Source organism: Cryptomeria japonica, chromosome 1 (assembly GCF_030272615.1).
Source record: "Cryptomeria japonica chromosome 1, Sugi_1.0, whole genome shotgun sequence".
NCBI classification, from domain to species: Eukaryota; Viridiplantae; Streptophyta; class Pinopsida; order Cupressales; family Cupressaceae; genus Cryptomeria; species Cryptomeria japonica.
In genome coordinates, this window is record NC_081405.1 from 708019184 (window position 1) to 708045744 (window position 26561).

The 26561-nt window shown below is 40.5% G+C and overlaps 1 protein-coding gene across 3 annotated transcripts in view; it reads left to right on the forward strand.

The window, feature by feature from the left end:
* LOC131062495 (transcription factor GTE6) overlaps positions 1-26561 on the forward strand; it is a 207017-nt gene that overhangs the window by 138643 nt on the left and 41813 nt on the right. For all 3 annotated transcript variants that reach the window (XR_009110896.2, XM_057996157.2, XM_057996158.2), the window contains 3 exons: positions 11436-11663; positions 25504-25599; positions 25855-25913. Coding sequence is in view for 2 of the 3 variants with exons in the window: in XM_057996157.2 (XP_057852140.1) it covers positions 11436-11663; positions 25504-25599; positions 25855-25913 (383 nt within the window). In the remaining variant the exon portion in view is untranslated. The remainder of the gene's footprint in view (positions 1-11435; positions 11664-25503; positions 25600-25854; positions 25914-26561) is intronic.

Here is a 26561-nt window from a genome sequence, read left to right on the forward strand (position 1 = left end):
TAATAGTACCAATACTCACACCCTACAATTATTTTGATTTGAAGTCTAAGATGACAATCCAACTTAAGAAATTGGGGCTACATCGGGTAACAATGGGGCTTGAAAATGAACCCAATTTAATTGTAGAAAAGCCTAAATGGTTTAACAAATGTGATGAAGCTTGTGGTACTCTATATATGTCTGTATCTCCTGATCTTCTTTTCCATATTGAGTCTGCAACAACTCCAAATGAAGTTTGGACTACTTTAGAAGGATTGTTTGGTAAACAAGATGAATTAAGGGGACACCAATTGGAGAATGAGCTAATAGGGTTAAATCCATTCAATTTTGATACAATTCAAGACTTAAAAGAAAGCCATTAGATTGCAATTGAAACTATGTGGGATTGAAAAGAAAGACACACAATTGATCTTAAGTATTCTTTCTAAGCTTGGTCCTAACTAATTAGTATTTGTTTCTACATTTCATGCCACAAAATGTGCTTTTGGGTCTACCTACAAAATGCCTTCTTTAGATGAATTTGTTGTTGAACTGAGTAAGGAGTAGGATAAATTGGTTCACATGGGTACAATTAAGACTTCTAAGTCTCATGCTTTGGTTGCATGTCAAGACACTAAAGATCAGAAAGGTAATGGAAAACAAAATAAGAAACAACAGAGCCAAGGAGATAAGAAACAAGAACAAAAACAAATTGCTCCAAAAGCAGCTAATGTTACATCTTCTTTAGGCAAAAAGCCTAAGAAGGAAAAAAAGAAGTGTTCCTATTGTAAGAAACCTGGACATGATGAACATAAGTGCCTTAAGAAACAGATTGATCATTTGTCTCATCTTCTTGAGAAGAACAACATCAAGGTACGTGATTCTGTTAAGAATAATTCGTCTTAGGAATCTTCAAAGGACACAGATAAAAGGGGAAAGCAAAGGGCAAGGCCCTAGTAGCTGTTGCTTCACAACCCAATTCTTGGATTATTGACTCGTGTGCTTCGCACTACATGGCTTCATCACAAAATAATTTTTCTTCCTTGGAGTCATGTACTATGCCATCTATTCTATTGGGTGATGACACTCCTGTTGAAGTGCATGGGAGAGGGTCTGTTGATGTGGGCAAATGAACATTTCATGATGTCCTTTGTGTTCCATCTTTGTCGACTAATCCCCTAACTGTCTATCAGATCACTCACATTGGCACTAGCAAGCGGGTTGAGTTCACTCCAGACATAGTGGTCATTAGTGAGATACACAATGGGTCTATAGTTGTTGTAGGAAAGGCTGATCATCAGTCCAGATTGTATCTCTTTTCTCATTTCGTTCTTGATTCTCCTTCACTTGCTTTGCTCACTCAGATGAAGTGAGTCATTTGTGGCATCAACGATTTAGCCACTTGAACTATTGCTACTTTTAGCAGCTTAGTCAACAAAACATTGTTTCAGGGTTGCCTTCTATCAAATTTTCTAATGGAGTATGCCAGGGATGCATTCTTGGTAAACATCTTGAAGAAAAATTTGATAAAGGCAAAGCATGAAGGGCCTCACGACCTTTGGAGTTGGTACATAGTGATGTGATAGGACCATTTCCACATCCTTCTTTCAGTTGAGCTAGATATGTTCTAACTTTCATTGATGATCTATCTAGATACACATGGGTTTTCTTTCTCAAAAAAAGATCTGAGGTCTTTGAGTCTTTTCAAAACTTAAAAAGCTTTTATAGAGAAACAATCTGAGAAGGCCATCAAAGTTCTGCATATAGATAATGGGGAGGAATATGTCAACCAAAGGTTTGAGCAGTTTTGTTTTTTTGAGGGCATTGATCTTCAGCACATGGTTCCCTATTGTCCACAACAAATTGGCATCGCAAAATGCAAGAACAGATCCTTAAAAGAGATGGCCACTTGTATGATTCACTCTAGGTCAATGACACCTCAGTATTGAGCAAAGGCCATCAACTGTGCGTGTTACATACAGAATCGGGTTCCTCACAAAGCTGTGAAGGGGATCACTCCTTTTCAAGCTTGGACCAGTCGAAAACCCACAGTAAAACACTTTTGAGTGTTTGGATCTCATGCATGGGCTCACATTTTGCAGAGAAACGTAAGGCTATGAATCTGCAGAGCAAGCCTTGCATATTTGTTGGGTAGCTAGATGGTGTCAAAGGCTATAGGCTTCTTCACCCTACCACTCATGAGCTATTCATCGAGAGGAGTGTTCATTTAATGAGGATGCTTCCACTTCTTCCTCCACCACTTCTCCCACCACTATCACCTCTAAGTCTGTGCGACATGATGATAGTTCTTCTGAGGATCTTAATCTTCCCGCTCTTGATGAGAAGTCTTCCTCCACTTCAGATGGCAACGATGATAATGAGGATTCAACTTCCTCCCCTCCTAGTCATCATTCAGAGGGTGATGATTCTCCTCCGAACTGCCCTTGAGGACCTCTTTGGGCTTGTCAAACATTGGAATCAGCAGGTGATTGCGTTGGTGATCCTTCAAAAACTCGCAAAACAAGATCACAGTTTGAGCAGGCTCCACATCTCTTCATTGCCTCAACTTTCAATCCACAGTCCTTTCGGGAAGCTTCTGGTGTCCCCAAGTGGGATGTTTCTATGCAAGAAGAGTTTAGTTCCTTAGAGAGGAACAACACTTGGGATCTAGTCCCTCTTTCTAAAGGAAGGAAACTTGTTCGATGCAAGTGGATCTATCGGACAAAATTTGCCGCAGATGGGCCGGTTGATAAGTATAAGTCTCGCTTGGTCGCCAAAGGATTCTCCCAAGTACTTGGGATTGACTGCTCTGAGACTTTTGCGCCAGTTGCCAAAATGACTTCCATCCGACTTGTTCTTGCTATTGCTGCAGCCTATCGTTGGAAAGATCAACAGATGGATGTGAAGAATGCCTTTCTTCATGGTGACCTTCAGGAGATATACACGAAGCAACCACAAGGGTTTGTACAGAATCCTTCACTTGTTTGTCGTCTTCGAAAGTCTCTCTATGGCCTCAAACGGGCCCCTCGAGCTTGGTATGCCAAGGTGTACTCCTTCCTTCTGACAGTTGGGTTCTCTCAATGCTATTCTGATCCAAATGTGTATATTCTATAGTAGGATGATACTCTCACATTACTTGTTTTGTATGTTGATGACTTGTTAATCGTAGGGAGTTCCTCATCTGCCATTGGAGCAGTCAAAGCTACTCTTCACGACAAGTTTTCGATTTTTGACTTGGAGCTTCTACACTACTTTTTGGGGCTTGAGATAACTCGGTCTTCATCTGGTATCTTTCTGACACAACCCAAGTATGCACTTGACATGCTCTCCAGGTTTCGCATGGCTAACTGCAAGCCTGCATCAACTCCATTTTTGTTTGCGGTCAAACTTGAGGCTCATTGTACTTCACTATTGGTGGATGCTACTGTTGACGTGTCTGAAATCGCATTGCTGCAAACTCCATACGGCCAATGCAGAATAGAATAGCCGACTGATTATCCTACTCTCTCTTGAGATAAGGAAGTCTCTAATGTTGTTTTCTAAGTTTGATCAAAGGAGACTACCTCAAGGTTTCTTTTGTCAGGTCTTGACTGCGGGACCTCTCAGTGGCTTGATGTGTTTTTGCTGGAAACACAAGGGGACTTACGATTTGCAACAAGCTAGTCTGCTGTGATTCTCGAATTACGCAATAAAGAGCAAAAGGAAAGGTTTAGGAGATCTAAAACTAACAACACGGGTATGCAGGTAGACGGATTCCACATAACCAATTCCTGCTTGGCCAGAATAGCTCACAATCTTGCAGGAATGGTGCAATCTTCAAAGGGACTTGGAAGATTTTCAGACTGGAGACGCACGGCTAAGCACCCAATTCTGGCGCAGCTTAGACGGACACCTGCAATTGAACTAAGCACAATCGAAGGCTCAAGTTAACCACACAAAAGGATACACAATTAGTATATCCTCAGTGGTATGAGCCCGAATCTATCAAATATCTGCACACCCAAAGTAGAAAGATCTATCTAAAATACTGAAAGAAACCATGCAAACAGGATGAATACAAGACAATAAACACCAAATCAATGTTTATATATTGATCTCAACTGCCTATTACAACAATTTCTGCAGCATCTCTATGCTATTGCTAAGATCTAACCTATTCTAACTCTAAAATCTAACTATCTAACCATCTAACCCTTTACAAAAGAAAGGCCTCTGCCTTTTATAGATATTACAATTTTGAATCAGAGGCCAGGATGGACTGCATCCAAGGGTCTTGATCTGTCTTCCAGAAGCTGGCAGCTTTAACCCATGCCTAATCAATTCTCAGTTATCCAACCAACCACAATTTCAACCACCTACAACTGTTTTGGCATTAATTTGAGTCTATCCAATCTTCTTGGTGGTTGGGAATAGTTATCCACAAAAATATCTTGCACGGGACGCATAGGCAGTTTACAATAAAGCAATTTCATCTTTTTAGGAATTGAATTCCTTGAATTAAATCCATCTGTGCACTTTCTTGATAATGCATAAACTTGCAGCATTCAGAGTGTTCTTTGGTCTTTGGTCCCGATGGTGGACTTCATCTTTGTTCGGTTCCCAATGTTTGGTTGCTCTTGCGCTCCTGCATCTTTTCTTTTCCAATCTTCAGCGCCTGGCTTTGGATTGCGATCCTTCCTTGATTTGAGTTTGAGTTTTTTTTCCTTGTTCTTTGATGACGTCCTACAATCAATCAACCAATTTCACTTCATTAAATCAATTTGAAAAATTAAATAATTTAATTTAACAAACATTAAATTTAATTACGACGTCTGGCTTGAGAAGCTTTTTGTGAGATGTATCTTGAAAATGCTTCTCCTTTCTGTTCGAATGTGAAATCTGATCCTTGGTCGATTTACTTCTGCGTGATTTTACCTTTGGAGTCTTGGGCGTTTTGAAATCTTCTTACAGCGCGACTCTGGAGGTTTGAAGAGCTTCTGCAAATTTTAAAACTCTAACTCTCATGCCTTTTCTGGTAAATTTCGGAGAACTTAGACGTTTTTGTAATTTCATCATATCCTCCAATTTAGCCCCCCAGGGTCCGAAATTGGCATTTTAAGTGAAATTTCGGACCATTTGGGGATTTTTGCAACTCTTCCAAATATTAAATTTCGGCCCCATGGTCCGAAATTGATGTTTTGGGCAAAATTCGGAGCTCTTGGGGTTTCTTACAAACCTTTTAAGCATTTTCGGACCTTTTGGCGTTTTTTGGAATTTAAAAGAAAACTTCGGGCCATAAGGCGCTTTACAACTTGCCCAGAATTTCGGACCATTCAATGTTTTTGCGAATCTTAAAGTGAAGTTCAGATTTTTTGGAGGTTTTAACGTTTTGGTGCCCAAAGGTATTTTTCGCGATTTTAACCTTCTGGAGCTTTCAACGTTTTTTAGCATATTTTGCGAACTTAAACAAACTTCGGAGCTCCCAACGTTTTTTAATAACCTGTAGAAATTTCGGACCTAAATGCCCTTTGTAAAACTTCGGATCTATAAACGTGTTTGCAAATTTCAGAGGTTTGAAGGCGTTTTTGAAAATTCGGAGGTTTTCATGTTTTGGGCGATCTGGGAATATTTTCGGACCTAAACCACCTTTTGGCAAGTTTGATGGGTTTTAAAATTTCGGGGCTAGGGTCCGAAAATGGGTGTCTAAGGCAAACTTCGGACCTGGAGGAGCTTTGCAAGATTTCGCACCTTTATACCTTTTTTTTGATTTCGCCCCATGGTCCGAAAATAAGAACCTTAAGCGATTTTCGGGGCTTTCACGATTTTTGCCAACTTTGGAATTTTCGGACGTTAAACGCCTTTTGGCGAATTTACCCAGATTTCGGACCATAAGGCATATTTCGCAATTTTTAGAAGAATTTCGGACCTATAAACGCGTTTTACAAATTTAGAAGAAACTTCGAATTTCGGCCCTAGGGTCCGAAATTGGTGTTTTAAGTGAAATTCGGACCTGAAGGCACTTTTGCAACATTTCACTTTTTCGGACCTCCAGCTAGTTTTGTCAACCTTTTCACTTTTTGGCCCAAGGGTCCGAAATTGGTGTTTTAAGTGAAATTCGGACCTCTGGGGCATTTTCGCAACTTTTGAACTTTTTCACATTTTAGCCCCAGGGTCCGAAATTGGGCATTTCAAGCGTTTTTAAACGTTTTCTTCAAGAAGCGCGAGCTTGGGCACTTGGGCAAGTTTGTCAAGATCTCCCCGGAGGATCATTTCATGGAATATAACATTTAAGTATAAGAGTTATATTCCATATATACTTTCAGGATGTTTGAGAGTGGTTTCGGCCCTCCAGGAGTTATATTGCAAATTCTAGTTTTTGGAGGATTCCTCAGTTTTTCAGAGTTAGCCAAATTTCAGGATCAGGATATTCCAGACTTAGCCAAATTTCAGGATCAAGAAATTCCAGACTTAGCCAAATTTCAGGGCATTTGGAGATCAAGATGACATTCCAGACTCCATCACTCACCAACTTGATCCCTCATATCCCCTTCCTCTTCCGCAAAGACAGAAGGCACAAAATCGGGGGGTCCCTGTCCAAGACAGGGATGGGTGTGCGATTCGCACAACAGCTACCTTGTATCGCCAACTTGTGGGAAGTCTCATATACTTGACTCACACGAGGCTTGATCTATCAAATGCTATGGGCCTGGTCTCCAGGTTTATGCAAGAGCCACATGAGCTGCATTGGAAGACAACCAAGCGGTTTCTTCACTATGTACGGGGCACTCACAACTATGGGATTCAATATGCTGTAGCTGTGGATATCAACTTGGTGGGACACACAAATTTAGATTGGGCAGGCGATTCTCAGGATCGCAAGTCCACTTCAGGGTATTGCTTCTCACTTGGTTCCAGTCCTATTACTTGGTTGAGCAAGAAGCAACTTGCTATTGCTCTTTCATCTATTGAGGCTGAGTATTGAGGAGCAATTAATGCTTCTACTGAGGCTATTTGTCTTCAGAACATTCTCATTGAGTTTGGTATTCCCTTTCAGAAGCCAACAATCATCTTTTGTGACAACTAGAGTGCGATTCAGATCTATCGCAATCCGGTCCATCATCAGTGGAGCAAACACATTGAGATCCACATGCACTACGTTTAGGAGTTGGTTCAAGAGCAGGTCATCGATCTCCGATACTGTTCGACATCAGTGCAAATCACAAACATCTTTACCAAACCCTTCATTGAGAGCAACTTCACTTGCAAGCTTTGCTTGGGGTACAGTCGGTGTCCACTTTTGGGGGGGCTTCATAATCTCTCTTTTCTTTATCTATCTATTATGGGGGGTGTTCTCTTGTTTTTTTTTGGGGGGGGGCTTCTTCTCTATGGGGGGGGGGGGACTCTTGTACATGGATATCTCATCAAGCTTGATTTGTCGGGACCCATTTTTTTCACCCACCTAAGCTACACTTAAGGTGGGGTGTTAGTGTAGGTTTTTTATTTCTTAGTTGGGTTTTATTTTCCCTTTTGCCCTAGGTTTTTCTTACACTTTTTATTAAGCTTGCTTAGGTTAATAAATCATGTTTACTTAAGTCAAGTGGGTGTTGAGGTGTTGACATGCTATGAGGAGGTGCATTTACTATGTTTAGAGTTTAGACCATTATGGTGGTCTCTCCTCATTGACCGGTATTGCCACCTCCACCCCTCGCTTGAGTCTATATAAACATGCTAGCTAGCTTGTATATTCATATGTTGGAGCTATAGATCTCTCTCTTGATGCTATTGTGCCATTCGAGCATTTACATCAAATCTCTTGGTATCACTGTTATGCTGTTTCATTTCTTTTGCATTTACAGTTTGGTTCTAACTCTTTCAACTTGATTTTGGGTTGTAATTTGTTTCTCAAATTCTAACATACACAAGATTGTTGAAATTGCTATTGTGATGGTTCATGGAGATGCTAACATTTATGACCAGGTGCAAGATGATGAGGTAGTTGTCAAGTAGATGAAGAAGAAAGTGCTATTCAACAAACACCTTCAAATGTACAATATGGGACAATAGGTGCAAATTCTGGAAATACACCTTCAAATGTTCAACAAGGGACAGAAGATGTTAATTGTGAAAATGCATCTTCAAGTGTTCAACATGGGACAAAGATGTAACTACAAAAGATGCACCTACAAATGACCAAGGTAAGAACACATTTAGGACCTTTTTGAAGACTTCATCAAAGTTTGTTCAAAGAAATCATCCTATTGATCAGATTTTGCAAGAGAGACCAAGAGTCACAAGAAGAAGTGTTAACTATTCTGAAAAGGAAGATATCTCCTTGCTGTCCATGATTGAGCCTAAAAGTTTTGAGGAGGCAGCTGAAGATAAACATTGGGTGGCAGCCATGGAAGAAGAGCTTGATCAGATTCAAAAGAGTGAAACTTGGGAACTTGTCCCAAGGTCCAAAGACAAGAATGTGATTGGTACAAAGTGGGTGTACAAAAATAAGTTAAATGAAGATGTTAAAGTGGTGATGAACAAGGCAAGACTTGTGTACAAAGGTTAAGCATAGGTTGAAGGTATTGACTTTGAATAAACTTTTGCTCTTGTTACACATTTAGAAGCTATTACAATGTTCTTAGCCTTCGCTTCTTTTAAAGGTTTTAAAGTTTTTCAAATGGATGTTTGCTTTTCTGAATGGTAATTTGAATGAGGAGGATTATATAGAGGAGCTAGATGGGTTTGTTATGTCAAAAAATCAGAACTATGCAAGTTAAAAAGGCATTCTATGGTCTTAAACAAGCCTCACGTGCTTGGTATGCTAGACTAGACAGTTATTTGCAACCGTAGGGTTTGGAAAGAGGAATAGTAGACAACAATCTGTATGTTAAAATAGAAGGTAATCATATGTTGGAATATGTTTCTACTAAAGAGCAGATTGCATATTTGTTCACTAAGCCTCTACCAAAGGAAACTTTTAAATTCTTGAGGGAGAAGTTGGGAGTGATTTTACTCCATCTTTGATTTGTTGTTATGACTCGGGGAGGTTTTATTGTCATATTCTATCAGCTCTATTTCAGTTATGCAAGTTGATATCAGTCATTGATGTCAAAGGGGAGTAGTAAGTTAGGGGGAGCAGAATTAATTTCAGAACAGTTTCAGTTTCAGTTTTGGTTGTAGATGAAGTTGCCATCAATGACAAAGGGGGAGTTTGTTGAATATTTTGTCATTGATGTCAAAGGTTTGTTGCAAAAAGAATTGGAATGAAATACCAGTCAAGCTAATGATTATTCATCAGGTTTTCATCAGCAACCTTCTCATGGAAACTGTGGACAAGTAGGCTCCCTCAAGTTTTTAGGAACACCTGTTCATGTCCATCTCGGGACTCTCCCTCAAGGCTTCAGAAATATATGCCCTTACCCATCTTGGGACTTACCTGTCTTGTGACAGAATTACTATTAATATAGACTGCAATATGTATGACATGTATGGATCCCAAAAAGAAAAAAACCCCATAGACAAACTGCCCTGAGGAGCACACCGCAGCCCCTTTGCCAGCCAAAATGGGATTCTCTTTAGTTGCTCCATTGAATTTCAAGATTCCACGAGGCAGCTGGACACTTAATAATTGGCTTTGCTATTACTTTATTGATGGGCATGTGAAGAATGATTTAATGCTCTCCATTGCCAAGAGTGTTTTATTGAAGTTAGATTAGCTTTTCTTGAAGATTAATGTGTTTTCTTGTTTTTCTCTATGAGCCATGTTGCCTTAAACATCTCCAAATCAGGGTGAATATATAAATTAATTCATGGAATGTGCAACTATGGCTAGTATGGTTTCAGGTATACCCCAAACTCATGACAGCGTAACCAACATGGATGCATACATGCGCCCTTGCTGCTTTGGCTTGGGAATATTTTAGTTATTCTCACAAAGACTAATCACTATATGTTTGGTTCAAAACTCACTTCAAGAGCTTAAAACTTTAAATGTACAACTGTTTAAATACTTCTAGTATTCCTCTAACATAGAGCTTAAATAAATAGTCAATGTTAACAATAAGAACTAAAATCAAGAACAAACAGTTGTACTGTACAAATCAGATAAAAAGGCAAAGAGAGATACCTGCTAAGATTGTTCTGCTAGCTTAAATTGCTAAATTGTAAGTAAATAAACCTTCGTCTTTCAGATAGGATTCTTTGAAGGAATAGAATCTTTTAAATTGCAACAAAGTAAAATTCATTGAATGTAGTTGGGGAGACCACTTATCGCCTCTAAATTGACATTGTAGGGTTTTCCACAGAAGAAAGTTAACAGATTACCTTGTGCCATGCAAATGATTGTGCAGTTGAAGCAGCATATAGGAATCAATTATATCCTGAAAGGGATGTTTTTGTAGTAACCTTCAGTTGTCTTGGGCGATGATATGATTCTGGCTATGGGAAAAGCAGATATTGTCTGATGTTTCACTTACCTTGCTATTCATAGAATATCATAGTGATAAAGGGCGCTCTAAGAAATAAGGAACATTCATTGGGCTTCTGGACGCATGGTACATTAAGTCGAGCAAGCTGCACTTGGATTTTGGAGTGGTTATGATTGTTAGATGGAGATGATCATAGAAGAAGTGACTTCTGTGGGAGGCTTTCCTAATTGATCATAAGCTCCACCCTAGCACTGCAGGTTCAGAATATGCACATTGAAAAGCTCAACTACTACTCCCTTAGATATCAGTTTGATTATGCATGAAAATTAACATAAAAGTATGTCTTTATGTGTTCCATTTACTCCAGGGAAATGATTTTTAACAGTAACACTCAGAAGTGTCTTCATTGTGATGCAATTATTCTTATAATCAGGTTGGTTGTGCTCTTACTGCCACTGGACTAATTTTTTCTTGTTCTCCGGCTTTATGATGAGTGATGGAAAAAATTTCCACAAGATGCTTAGTAAAATAGGAGATTTTACTTATAGCATCTTAAAAGTTTTTGGAATCATTTATGCCTGAAACAAGGACTTAACTTCACAATGCATATAAATCTTCATCAAATCATGAAAATATACCATCAATACTACTTTTAAAGGCCCAGAGGAAAAGGTCATTTCTTTTTGCATGAAATCTGTAAAACTTTATCAACTTGCAATGTGCATGATTCACACTCTGAAGTCTCAAGTCTCTGTATTAAGATGAAAACATATGTTGGTGTCCATTTTGGTCTATAAGATGTGATTTTATTTATTTATTTTGTAATGCCAATACAACTACATTTAATCATCATCAACATAATCTGGGGTATCATTATCTGGAATGGATTTTAAAATAAATTCTTCATCGCATGCTTAAAATCTATTTTGTATTTATACCCTTGGTTTGTATAGAACAAAAGGCAAACCCTTGGATGATTCTGTCAAAGTATGGTATTGATGATTTATGTTGTTGAATGGTAATCTGTTTGCTTGTTTCTATGCTTTGGTATGACAGATTAATGAAAGGCCCATGGACTTGAGAAATGTGCAAGATCGGCTGGAGGCAGAAGATGGTTTGGGTTACAATAGTGCTCATGAAATATGTGAAGATGTGAGACTTGTTTTTAGGAATGCAATGGCATGCAATCTCCCAGGGACAGATATATATAAGTATGCAAAAGCTCTATTGGAGAAGTTTGAAGAAAAATGGAGAAATGTTTTGGAACCAAAGCTTATTGAACTGGTATATTCTTATTATTATATCTGTTAATATTTTTCATCTATTCAATTCAACACTTAAAGTTATATTATATTTAATATTTATGAGGGAATTGATGAATCTCATGAAGTTAGCTTGTAGCAATGTGTGGTTGGCAGAAGGCATCAATTTTATCAAGAACACTCTAGTAGGTCAAAATCCTACATTAACATATATTCATCCCTAGAGTCGAGATGATAAACCTAGCAATTAAACCAGAGACTGTCAATACCACAAGCAAGAGGAAAGAATACAAAGCCACCTAAACCTAGTACTGGATTAACTGCTTTGCTGAGAGGACCAATGGAGATCCACCTCATCATTTAACATCAGATTTGAAATAAACATGAAAAGAGTAAAGGACCGACAAAACAGGGAAATCTGGAAACTAGACATCCCTCTCTTGAATACAACAAATGCTTTCTGGTAACTTTACTTAGTGGCATATCTTTTTCAACATCTTGAGTTCTCTCAACTTGCAATATATGGGAGCTTCTAGAAGTCTTGCATGTAAATTAATTATTATCATTACAAATTTTTAAATTGCAACATTTTACCTTCCATTCTTTCTGTAGTAAATATAGTTTGAAAACTGTAGTACATAATCAAAAGATGGGATTAGTCCATATGACTGGATCAGATCAACATAGATCAAGTAAAACATGAAGATTGTATCTTCCTTATACCCATATTGCTGCAATACAGTGACAACTATACAGTACCTATATTGCTGTTATACAGTATCTACATTGCTGCTGTACACTATACAACCTTGTACAGCATGATAAACAAAATATGGAACCACTCATTGCTTGATATACAAAACATAATCATATTGACTGCAATATAATACTGCCTTCTGTTCCTGCTCTCACTTTAAATGTCCAAGCCCCTCCAACCAATTCGAAGATTAATAGCTGATACCTCCTTGTTAGATTTAACAACCTCAAGGGCAGACTCAAGTCCAGCATTGACATGATACTTTGCATCGTGTGTTTCAGTGGTTCTCCTTTGGTTTAGCGATGCACTGTCATTGTAGTTCTTCTAGAAATCTGCAAGTGCCTCCAAGAAGAGTGTGTTGTCAAACTGGTTATAAGGCCATGTATGGCCATATCTCACTTCTTCCTTATTGATTGTTACCATGCTGTCACTTAGCAATTTCATAAACTTGAATCAGGAAATTTCCATCGTCACTGTAACTTGCAAGGCAACATTGAAAAATACGAGTCTTTTTGAAGACTCAGTACTTGTGCCCTTGTAAACCCTATAAATTTGGCCTCATTTCTTTCCTTCCAATTAAACTCCCTATAATCCCCCCAATTCAATAAGCCATTGCAAAACATATTCGAAATTTCCTTAGCATAAAAGCAATCAAAAAAGATGTGCCTGATTGATTCAGGCTTCTACATATGGTACAAAGTTCAATTGCAGAAGATTTCAATTTATAAGGTAACCTTTGCAAAATAAACAACCACCTGAAACAAGCCTTTATGGGCTTAAGAATGCTTGACCATAATAGACTAAATATTTTTTGCCATTGTTTGTCACTTAACATTCCAGCAATTGTTAAGATAATCAGAAATGGAATTAGGATTAGATAGAGATTTATATATTATCCCGGTTTTAACGTCAAGTAGAAGAGAACCATCTTACTGTTTAAAATCTAGGACATTGATACCCCTTAACAGGCTTATCTCATAATAGTATAAGTTCTCCAATTTGATGGAGGTAATGCAAATTCACAACTTAAGGAAGCCCAATCTTTAAATTGTCCATTGCAAATAATGTTGTTGAAACATTTAATACCTTTTAGAGACCAACTCTTTGCTGCGCATCTCTGCAATAATGCCAGTGGTTTACTTCTATGCTCTAAGTTCCACCAAATGGATCTATGAGGAAAAATTTGACTATTGCTATCATTAATGTATTGATAATTGCATACTTTGTTCTTAATAAGATCCGGAGCTTTCCACAAACTTCTAAACAATCAAATCCCACAGGGGTTATAGAGTATTTGCTAATGAGGAGATCACAAAAAGGCAGAAGTTTCCAGGTTTTAGCATGCTTGGGTACAACAAGATGAATGTTATTTCTCATTAGAACTTTCCATGGTTCATCACCATCAGGAGAACTGATGATCCATTTAACAGCAAGTGCAATGCCATGTTTCCTTAGGTCCTTAAGGCCTAGGCCCCCTTGGCTTTTATCCATACAACACCAACCCATGTGATAGAGTGCTTTTTCCTCTTTCCTTTCCATCTGACCAAAGGCAACTTGGTAACTGCTGAAAAGCCATACAAAACCATAGTACAGGCTATAAGAAGAGAGGATCTTTTGATAAATTTGTATTCTACCTGAATTGTCTATTCCATCCATCAAGTTTTTTGTCAATTTTAGTCTTAATCCATAGCTACATATCCTTCAAGTTAGGGCTGATTGCAAAAGGTATTCCTATATATCTCACTTGCTTATGTGCCCCCTCCCACTGAAAGTCATACATTTTAAGCCACTCAAGAGGTGTATTAGTCCACCCAAACATGATGGATTTTGCATTAGAGGTCTTTGCACCTAATGCCTTATAGAATAGATATAGTTTCTTAATCCAATTGTCCACATTACTTTCTTCAAGCTCACTAAAATTGTAGTATCGTTCACAAATTGTATATTAATAAGATCCCTGTTATTAGGGAGTGTAGTGCACAACGTCTGAGGCAATCACAAAGAGTGTAGGGGCAAGGGGGCAACCTTGTCTGATTATTCTTTCCAATTTAAACACCTTAGAGAAAGAGCCATTCACATCTATTTGAGTTACAACATCTCTTAACAAAGTGTTAACCATATTGCAGTTGGAAGCAATGAGGCCAAATGCTTCAAGGGTCATTGTCAAGAATGACCATTCAACCCTTTCATATGCCTAAAAGGACAATACCTTGGATACAAATTAGTAGCCTAGGCTTGGAAACCCTAACATTAGAACAAAACCATAGAAGATTCCAACATGATATTGGGGAAAACAATGTGAAATATGAGTGGACCTAGTACATACCCATTTGTACTATAGTGTAACATAGTATATCATAAATGAGTAGGAAAAGTAGATAACAAAGGCTGGGAAACGCTAGTTGTAGCAAATAATGGCTGAAAAAGGGTAGGAGACAATGGCCACAATAATAAATGTGGTCAATAGGAAAAATCTATAAAAGACCCGTAGTCCATTAGTTCAATCACTTATCTATCTTACCCCTCATTGTGCCCTAACACAAATCACACTCTCACGAATGTAGCTTAACAGTGCTTTCATTTCCAAAACTGAATCCTTGCCACAACTAAAGGACACTTGAGTAAAAAAATTCTCCTACAAAGTGATGGAAATAGACCTGGAGGGCACCTTCTCACTAGTTCCAATTGAAGTAATTTACATTGAGGACGTTTGGAAGTTCATCCACTCACCCTTGGACGAAATTGGTCACACTGCCTTTGAGGAGATAAGACAATCACTATTGCAGAAGGGCACCAATCTTAGAAACCAGGGTACACCCGCATTGGAGAGGAAAAGCTAGAAGTGTGGAAGGACTTCCCAGATTTCATTAAGGAGAAAGAATGGGTTTGCCTTGAACTCAACAAGTTGCACGATGAATACTTCTACTTGGACAAACCCTACCAGAACACTAAGGAGGCCATCCAAGCGGTTACCGAGTTGCTAGCAGAAAGGGCCATCTCATCGAAGAAAGGGATAAAGAATACAGAGGTAGAGAAGCTATCCGAAGCCACATTCGACGATCGAAGTCTAACTATAAGCAACATCACAAACAAAGGAGTGTTGTCTGTTGTTGGGAATAATCATTATGTCATGTTGTCGTATTATGTTATGTTGTCGTCGGTAATTATGAGTTATGACAGTCAGTTAGTCGTCCCAAAGGGCAGTTGGACGCGACGGTTGGTCGCACCCCTTCGGGTATTATATATTGCATACCTTTCCTTCATCGTAGGATCATGATAGTCGTATTTGGGTGTAATGTTATAAGCACTTGATGTACATGGACTGTTGAATTAATACAAAAACTGGCTCTTTAAAATATTTCCATTATGTTCTGTGCATTTACTTTCTGCATTTAATCGTTTACCCGTATGTGGCAAGCATTTGGCGCCGTTTCCTAGACATACTCGGGAAAGGACAGAGCGGATGGCGCACGGACACGATGGGCCTGCCCGTTGGTGAGATTAACCCAGAGGCCAATGACGCGCAAACAGAGCTCTACGACAGAAAAGACATTGCAACGAGGGAATTCTCAATCCTGCTTCAGGCGGCCATCGAGACCTACGTCCGAAGGGAGGCCACGGAGGCTGACGTCCCAACAAGTGCAGTGTGGATCGCACTGGAAGTTAGCCCCACAGTGAATCGGTTGATGAACCGCCTCCCTCGGTTGCTTGCACAGGCATCACTGGCACAACGAACTCAACTGGAGGAGATTGCCCGTGAGGAGCGATGCCAACAAGTCCTCCAACAGTACGAAGAAAACAGCCATTGCTGGGAAGCGGAGCGTGATGGCACGAGGCCAAGGGTAAATTGAACACTGAACCTCTAGGAGGAATAAAGAACATTCTATACTATAATAATGGTGTCGTACTATTGACTCAAATTGTAAACGATGGGATGAATTAATAAAGAAGTGTTCTATTTTTATGTGTTGCCATTTATGGAGATGTACAAGAATTAATGCCCAACCTATTAAACAAAGATAGAAATAAGAAGGCAAAAAGTGAGGAGTGGGAGGCCGCGCAGAGGGCCTTGATTCTGGAACAACAAGTAGAACGTAGACGAAGGCTGAGGCAACTTGCGAAGGACGACCTGTCAAAGGGTTGGCCAAAGGGAACCAAGGAGGTGTCACGGAGGGTGCAGAAGCCGAAGAAAATTTCTACGCGTCGCCAGAACACCGTAGGGCGAGAAGCCACGAAGAGTTTTTGGAGGAAAAAAAGCTACGAAGGAATCTGGTCGAAGAGATTTGGGATTAGTTCAGGAACTTATCCCTTACGCCGCGCATGGAGGACCACCGAAGGGAGCGAGTAGAGGACGAGGGTGAGCACGGAGGGGAGGGCAACCGTATGACCGTAGGTGCGGAGGAGGCACAGACACACGACAGACAGGACCCCCTCTTGGGACCCATCACACCAAGCACGCGGGTACAAAACATCGTACCCTCAGTCACTCAAGCAGGAAACACCACCGGCGCCGGAGGGAGTGGCGCGGGTGCACGACGGACACAACCACCTCCGGGGACACGACCCCCACAGATAGCCACCTCTGGGGACACAACCCCCATCAATGGCCAATAGGTAGAAGCTACCGAAATTCACCGGCGACGGGAAGGAGGATCCCGTCAGGCACTGCAGAACCTGCGAAACCATATGGGTGGCCAATGGTGTCAGGAACTAGGACGAATGGATGACGCAATTCCTAGTGACATTACGGGGAGTTGCCATCGACTCGTACTTGGATATTGATAAAACTGCAGTGGCCACATGGGACACGTTGCGGAAAGCCTTTGAGAAGGAGTTCCGCCTACTTTGAGATGACAATGAAATAATAGCCGAAATCTATGGCACAAAGAAGAACAAGAACGAGACAGTCCGAGCCTATAGTCGGCGGCTCAAGGAACTGCTGGGGAAAATGGAGAGTCAACCACCGGATGGTTTAAAAAAGAGATGGTTCGTGAAGGGACTGAAACGCTCCCTTCGGAAGAAGATGAAAATTGTTCCACCAACCTCGTACGACGATGGATCTCAAGAGCGAGACCAAGACATCCAAGAAGAAAAAGAAGAAGGATAGCTCGTGCGAGGATGATGACTCTTCTGAGGGAAGTAGCAGCGATGGCAAGTCCGGCAAAAAGGTGCAAGCTCTGTAGAAGGACATGCTGAGGATGATGAAAGAGCTGAAGGTTATGAAGGGAAGTTCGAGCAAGATCGACGAAGGGGAGCTTTGGTGCACGGAATGTAAGACGGACGGCCACACGAAAGGCTCCTGCCCAAAGAAGGCCTATTGTGATATATGCCAGTTGATGGGGCATCCCACCAAGGAATACCCCTATAACATGAAAACACGAAACCAACAAGTATTGCTTACGCAGGAACAACCAACTACATTGGGCGGTACCGGCAGCTCCCAGGCAAACGAAAATGCAACATCGAGAGGCTACCGAGATAATCGGTGGGGAGGATGAAACAACAATAACAACACAAGGAGCCGGATCCAATACGACTCCAAAGGCCGACCGATGATACAATGCAGAGTGTGCAGCCAGTGGGGGCACTTTGCCCGAGACTACTCGAAGGGAGAGGCCACACAATATTTGTGCAAATGGTGCGGACCGGGAGATCACGAAGACGCCACCTGCCCGAAGTCTAGCGTCAACTTGCTCAATATCGAGGAAACCAAAGAAGAGGAAGTGCTGGCCATAACCCGCGCCCAAGTCAGACAAGCAACGTGCCTGGATCCGGAGACGGAGAAGCGAAGGGTACGGGAAGCACGGGAAGAAATTGAGAAAGAGATACGAGAAAGGGCGAAGGTGAAGGGTACAGTGGGTACTTCCAGCCGATCGGAGGCGGAGGAGGCTCTACTAAATCAAATTTTAAAACTGGAGGTGCCTGTGAAGGTACACGACCTCCTCTAGACGATGCCTCAATTACGAACGGCGTTGCTGAATAATTTCTCCCACCCACGCACCAATACCAACCACCGCATAGATGTTCTTGGGGGTCTGCAATAGACCCCATGCTGCGGGCAGTTAACATTGGAAGGAACCCGACCATTGTGGAGATGGGTATCCTTGGCACCAATACCATCGTCGATGGTGGATCAGGAGTGAATGTTCTTCCAGAAGAAACCTGGCGGAAACTGGGGAAGCCGATGCTGTGGCCATCTACATTCAATCTGCTGGGAGCAGATCAACATGGAATCAAACCCATCGAGACGCAACCCTTTATACTAGACTTTGTGGTAATCCCACTAAAGAAAAAAGGGTATGATGTGATCTTAGGGAGAGGGTGGCTGGTGGCAGCCAAGGCCACCCACAACTGGAAGAACACTCTGCCTATGGAGAATGGAGGAAGGAAGTTTATCATAGACCTTGGGATGCAGTTGGTTAGTGAGGAATTGGCATCATCTTTGGAATCGGAGGGTGAAGGAGAAGGCGACCTGAGGAACTAAGGACGAGGCTACAGGGAGCCCAACGACGAAGGGATTCTCAAACTAGGAGAGTGCTCTGAGGATGAGACAGGGTCATTGAATGGGCTCTTCCACTGGCAGATGGAGGATTACGAAATGTTCCAGAGCTACGAGCTCGAAGTAGAGGAACCAGAGCAAGTAACAGAGGAGGTGTACCTGTCGGAATACAGAGAATATTGGAAGGGAGACGCCCCAAACCTTGGTGACATAGATAATCCCAAGATCATTCATGTTGGCAACGATTGGAACCCTGTGTGGAAGGCGACAACCTTCAAAATCTTTATTATTCTTCTTCTCCTTATGTATGGGAAGGAGACTGTGGTTCCTGTAGAATTTATGGTTCCAGGTCTTCGGATGGCCATTGAAAATAGACTTGCCATCAACGGGTCCAAATGGAAACCCTACCACGAGAAGCGCGCAGGGGACCCGAGCGGCCGGAAGGACACCCGAGAGTCCGAAGGGGGACCCGAGAGGATGGAAGGGCACTCGAGAGGCCGAGCAGGCGACTCAAGAGGTACGGGACCAAAGTGGGAGACTCTCGGGCGAGGCAAACCGAGAAGGATGAAGGGCGATCCCAGAGGCATGGGGCCCGAGCCAAAGACTCTCGACAATTAGATTAGGAAAAAAAAAATTGAAAAAAAAAAAAAGTGTTGGTGGGACCACCGTGCAGTGGAACCACCATACCACCTCACGGTGGACACTGTGCAGTGAGACACCATACGGTAGACCACCGTGCGGAGCACCGTCGTGCGGTGGGACACCGTACGGTGGACCACCATCGACGGAGGTCACCGGCCTCAGAGGGTGTTCATCTACTGTACACTTGTATGGCGAAACAACATCCACTGTACGACCTTCCCAGACACCATACGACACCAAGCTTCGGGTGACCCCAGTCGCCATACGGCTCAGCCACCGTACAACATACCACTCCATTGTATGACAGATAACCTCTGTACGGGCGCGAGGCATTACAGTCCGTAGGCCTGAAGGAGCACGGCGACAGCGGCGGCAGTTTAAAAGAGGGTGAAAGGAAAAATACCACGGCACGACAGGGATAAAGGTGGTGATGGCACGTGAAAAAAAAAAATGACGACCAGATTTAAAATCATTCGATGGAGTCTGGAGCTAGAACATTGAAGACCCCGTTGGGGGCACTGCCCCCAGACCCCCAGTTTATTTTTGAGCTACAATACACTTTTGAGTTGGGCGAAGGCATCAGAGAAGTCACAGTAAGTGTTGGGGTTGTTCCGTACTATGAGAAAGAAGCCTAAAGCTAAGCATTGGCGGGGAAGCCATAAGCCGTAGAGGGAGATGGATTTGGAGGTTGCGAACAAACAAAGTTTGAGGGAAGGCATTGCAAGAACGCGAAGTCGTACAGCACCAGAGAGTTATTTAGTTCAGTTATCAGCCTTTGGGGAGTGTGATGGAGGATTTGAGGCGTCTCCTAGCCTTTGTGCCAGAAGGTTGTGGCCACTTCCAAGCATGAATGGTAGGCTTTGAGGAACTCGGAGTATGTCTTGGCTGGACGTGAGGTTGCCTTGGTGGATGCACAAGGGCTCGGGAGGAGCTGACCACTAGGTTGGAGGCAATAGTAGCGTGAGACTTAGCTCAGCGTACCCAGGAGTTGGATGTCGAGAGGGCAACGCGGGTGGCTATCGAGGACAAATTGGCTAGGGAGACAGTATCATTTGAGTAGCAGTTGGTGGAGGTTGAGACTAAAAAGCATGTTTTGCAGACAAGTTTGATTTAGGCATAGGAGGACTGTGATGTCAAGGAAAAAAAAAACTCCTTCCGGAAGCAATAATGGTGACATCCGCACTTGAGCATCGGGTGGTAGCAGGAAAGGGTTTTTCAGGCGAGGACGCAGCAAGTGTATGAATTTCAGGCTCGACTGACGTCAGCAGTTCCTGCAGTTCTCAACCTTGGTTATGTTTACTGTCATCTCTATTTTGTATTAAGTCGTTCGGAGACGAGTTCTTTTCTTGGGGGGGATGATGTTGCCGGGAATAATCATTATGTCATGTTGTCATATTATGTTATGTTGTCGTTAGTACTTATGAGTTACAACAGCCAATTAGTCGTCCCGAAGGGCAATTGGACGCGACGACTGGTCGCACCCTTTCGGGTATTATATATTGCATACCTTTCCTTCTTCATAGGAACATGATAGTCGTATTTGGGTGTAACGTTATAAGCACTTGATGTACATGGATTGTTGAATTAATACAAAAACTAGCTCTTTAAAATATTTCCATTATGTTCTGTGCATTTACTTTCTGCATTTAATTGTTTACCCATATGTGGCAAACATTGTCAACTACAAAGGTAATTGCATACGAAATCTATTCCATGAACCAGGAGGGATTTGCCATGGCTGTAGCCACTCATATGGTGCATTAGATGGTAATAGAGGGAAAAGGTTTTGACCTATGAGAGGTCATGCGCATGGAGCTTTTGTAGAATGCATCTTGGACAAAACAAATGGGCTACCAATTCCGGTATATGACATTGCTATTTTGCTTAGCATTTTATTTAGTGGGGGAATTACCACAATATGCCAGAAGAACATGGGCAATAGATAGATTGGTAGCAGCACAAAAATTGAAATATGCTAGAAATTTTTTGGACCCTCATGCCTACATTCAAGTTTTTGGCGGTTATTTTAAGAGCTTTCAAAAGAAGATGCAAGATTGGTAACGGATTTCCAATTGCATTGTGCATAATTATATTGACACTATAGTCTTCCAAGTGGATAAAGACTTCATCACAATGGATGCCTTGCAGCCCTAGACCTCATGGATACCTCTACTGCCATGTGAAGTTTCAGATGCTGAAGTTGAATCCTATGCATAAGGGCTTCTAAAGCTACCCTTAGAACCGGAGGCTAAGAGACACTAGATTGCAAAGGAGTTCTTTGATTCATTAGCCAAGGAGAAAGCAACTGCCAAAGTGCTTACTCCTCAACAGTTGTAATGGTGCTTAAGAAGGATGACATATGGCTCATGTGCACTGACTATAGAGTGCTCAACATGTACACCATCAAAGATAAGCTTCCTATTCCATTCATTGATGATTTATTAGATGAATTGAATGGAGCTATACTTTTTATAAAGTTAGATCTTAGATCAAGTTATAATCAAATTCAAATTAAGGAAGAAGACATTCCCAAGACAACATTTAGTATTCATGAGGGTTATTATGAGTTTTTGGCTATGCCTTTTGGTCTCACTAATGCACCATCTACATTTCAAAGTTTGATGAACTCCATCTTTAAGAAATTTTTGAGGAAGTTTGTATTAGCATTCTTGGATGGTATATTGATTTATAGCAAGACTTGGGAGGAACATTTAAATCATGTTGATATAACACTACAAGTTCTTCAAGGTCACCAGCGGTATGCTAAGCCTTCCAAGTGCCCTTTTGGTCTCAAGGAGGTGGATTATTTGGGACAGTTTCACATGGAGGAGTAAAGGTGGATCCTAACATAATTAGGGCTATTGTGGAATGGCATGTTGCCGAAACCATTAATAAATTAAGAGGTTTTTGGGGTTGACTGGGTAGTATGGTCGTGTAGCAGCACCACTCACAAGTCTATTGAAGAAGGATTCTTTTCAATGGAATAAGTTAGCTAATGCAACATTTGAGAGATTGAAGGATGCTATGTGCACTACTCCAGTTCTTTCTGCTCTTGACTTCACAAGGAATTTATTGTGGAATGTGATGCTTTAGGTAATGGTATTGGAGCAATTCTCTTGCAGGAGGGTTGGCCCATTGCTTTTGAGGGCTGTCAATTAAAGTGTAAGAATCAGCCCAAACCTATTTATGAGGATATGTTAGATATTCTTCATGCAATCAAACAATGGAGGCCATATCTAATGGGAGACACTTCAAAGTTAAGACAGATCACGATAGCTTAAAATAATTCTTGGAACAAAGATTATCTTCTGAAGAGCAACCAAAATGGTTCACTAAGATGTTGGTGTCTGACTTTGAGATCATAAATAAGAAAGGCAAGGAAAATATTGTGGCAGATGCATTATCCAGGAAGGACGAAAAGGAGGAAGCTCTATTTTGTGCAATTTCAATGTTACAAGCGGATTGGGTAGTAGAAGCCAAAGAAGAGTGGAAAAATGATGTTGCTGCAAGTAAGTTCATTCAACAATTACAGAGTGATCCAAGTAGTTCAAAAGTTTTGTTGGATGGGAGATGCTTTGTGGTATAAAGAGCGGTTATTCCTATGCAAGGATTCCTCTCTCAAACAAAAGATTCTCACTGAACTTCATGAGTCTCCAATAGGTGGTCTTTCAGGATTTTTGAAGACATATCATCAAGTCAAGCAAGACTTCTTTTGAGAAGGACTTAAGGGGGATGTTAAAATTTTTGGAGCTGAATGTTTTCGTTGTCAAAGAAATAAAGGGGAGACAGTTAAGACATTGAGTCTCTTGCAACCCTTAGTTATTCCTAGCTAGTGTTGGGAAGAGGTCTCCATGGATTTCTATCACAGGTCTCCCAAGATCTAAAGGTTAGAATGTCATCATGGCAATGGTGGATCGCCTCACTAAATATGTCCATTTATTGCATTATTACATTCTTTTATAGCTAGTACAATGGCAAAATCTCTTTTGGAGAATATACAAAAGCTAGATGGTACACCTAAGGTTATTGTTTGTGACCGGGATCCTATTTTTACTAGTAACTTTTGGACAAATTTACTGTCATGTTTGGGAACTCAATTGGCTCATAGTTCTTCATACCATCCTCAATCTGATGGGCAAACTGAGGTTGTTAATAAGTGTTTGTAAGGATATCTATGTTGTTTCACTTCAAATAAGCAATCATAATGGCTAGATTGGCTACCACTAGCATAATGGTGGTATGACACTTCCATAGTTCATAAAAAATGTCTCCTTGTATGGCACATCCAACTTTTCATGTTTGCTATTTGAAGAATGTAACAAGGAATAACATCCCTACATAGACAATATTACGTAAGCTTGATGAAGAAGGAAGAATCATATTGGAACTAGAGTTAATTCTCCAAACATGTACACAGAAGCCTAGGAATAGAATAGTTAATGAATATTTCAGTCAATGGAAGAATCTACCTGTTGAAGTTGCCACACTTGGTTAGCATTAAGGACAATGCTTCTCTTAGGAGGGGGAGCATTTTATTCCCTTAATCCTATAGTTGGTTATGAGTAGTTGGCTTTTGGCTATCTTAACTCCTACTTAAGTCATATTATCACTATTACATTTCTGTTTAGTTTATTAGGTTGGCCTTGGGTCTATATAGTCATATTTAAGCTGGCTTGGATGATATGCTAGGCATAAGTAGGGTATACATAGGAGGTAGCGAGTCTTCTTTTATCATCATATTGTGAACTGTGTTCTCATTGGAGTTATTTGGAGGTTGGCCCCCTCAAGGTGGCTTATTACTTTCAGTTCTTATAGAGCATTTTGCAAAATATTTCATATTATCTTCCTCATTTGTGCAAGTTGTTTCATAACATGCTTAGTCACTAATATTAATGGATACTGTTTGTGGTTTGATTTGAAACGTCCTATGCCTATTGCAACTTAGGCATGTCTTGGACACAAAGCAGGAATAGCGTCTCTTCATTAATATGAGATGAAGTGTCCTTACGGGAGCATATGTTGCATACCTGAAGGTTGATGTAACATTGACCCTTGTTTCAAGTGAAACACATATATATTCTGTGTTTCCAATTGATTGCTATATGTTTTAGTTTTTATAGATAATACTAATGGGTGATGTAATTGTGAATATGAGTGTTAAAAAATAATTAATGAAAAATTGGAAAAAGGTTTGTCTTGGGACACTCCTACTTAAGTGATACAAGAAATTGATGAATAAGCATTTGACTAAACCCCAAGGTTAAGCTAAGAACTATGCTTGTATCAATAATGGTTCTATAGGATATTGCTCCAACTAACTAACCATATCTATTGTTTCCTGTATCAATTAAAGTCTGTAGTATTGTAAAGATCAACTAGTAGGCAGAAACTTGATATTTAGATTTGCATTACTTGATGAGATATAAGGGCCTTAATGCTGAATCATTGGGCTCCACACTCCCCTAGAGAGAGATAACAAGCGACTGAATTAGATTTTACTTAGAATATAGATAGAGTTTTGGGCACCCATGTTCTATTTGGCAAGTATTGGAGCATAAATGAAGGGAGGCATACAAACATGGTATGTTGTCATATGGACATAAGAATAATAATCACCATGCAATGATGACAACAATAGTAATAATCAAGAAATCTTTATGCAGTTTTAAAGTTGACAAATATATCAAGAAAAACTAACACGGTAGTTATCCATTATACGATGTCAACGCTTACCCCAAGAATTTTTTCTTTGCTAGTTGACTGGACATACCATTTTGACTTATGATGTGTATTATTACATTGTTCCTAATCATAATGGATCATAGGTTCTACAAATACCTTATCATTATCTTTTGCTGGGAATTCCATGTTATTGGCAATTACATATAGCAAACTATGTTTATTGAAGGATTTACATTTACTCCAAGATTTTGTCTATGTCTAAATCAATCTTATTCAATGCAGGAAGTGTTAAGGGAGGAGGAGCAGGGTTGCTCGGGTATTGGTTGTCTTGATTCAGAAATCGCTGCTAAGAAATATTCAGATGAAGTCTTTCAAAAGGTTAATTGTTTGTGTTGTGTTTGGCTGATACCCCTATATTTTTTCTGCCAAAATATGTGCCAAGTTTGTACAGACATAAATTTTTGGAACGACCACAACTTTATGTGAAGTAGACATTGCAATATCTCCTAAAACATATATGATAGTTGATGTTGACATTTCATTGAAAGAAGAGTTAATGATATTTTAAATTATTTTAATCACCTATGCTTTTGTTTTGTAACCTTCAATTTTAAAAAGATTTTTTTTTTGCAGCTAAGCAATATTGAGAAGGACATAGAGGAATTTCTTAGAGCAACAACTTCTAAGTGCAGGTGATTTGAGATGGACTTTCCTTTCAGTATTTCCCAAGCTTTTTGTTATTTTATGTCAATTTTAGTTCTCATATGTATGCAAAAGAGTGAACTTTTCACTAAGATTTTAAGCAAATTAGCATTTGTTCTATGGATACTTAGATAAAAACCTTCTACATCTCCAAGCATCAAGAAGTAGAAGGAAATTCAACAACATTAGGCCAAGGCTATGCATAGAAACCTTGAAAATAGTTGGTGCATTGTAATCCTCATCCTTATCCTCTAGAACCCCTTGTTGAATCAGATCCTTCCATCATCATGTCTAGGAAACCAGTAGTAGCCCTAAACAACCTTTGGATATTGCTACTTCTTTCATTGATATATAGTTGTGAGACAACATCTCTTCACAACTTTTGCCTCAACATGTTCCCATGAGTGTCATGGTCTAATTTGTTCTTGATGGTGCAAACCAGCTTCCTCTTGTCGACATAGATCTACTCCTCTCCAGCCATTCCTCCATTCACAAGGACAAATGCATTTTATGATCTTTTTTGCTATGATAGAGGTTACTTTGGCCTTGGATGTTAGGTGTGATCCTAGATGGAGTACCCCTCCTAGCCCACAACACTCCCTAATGAACATTAACAAATCTTGTATTGGTCTCTTTAC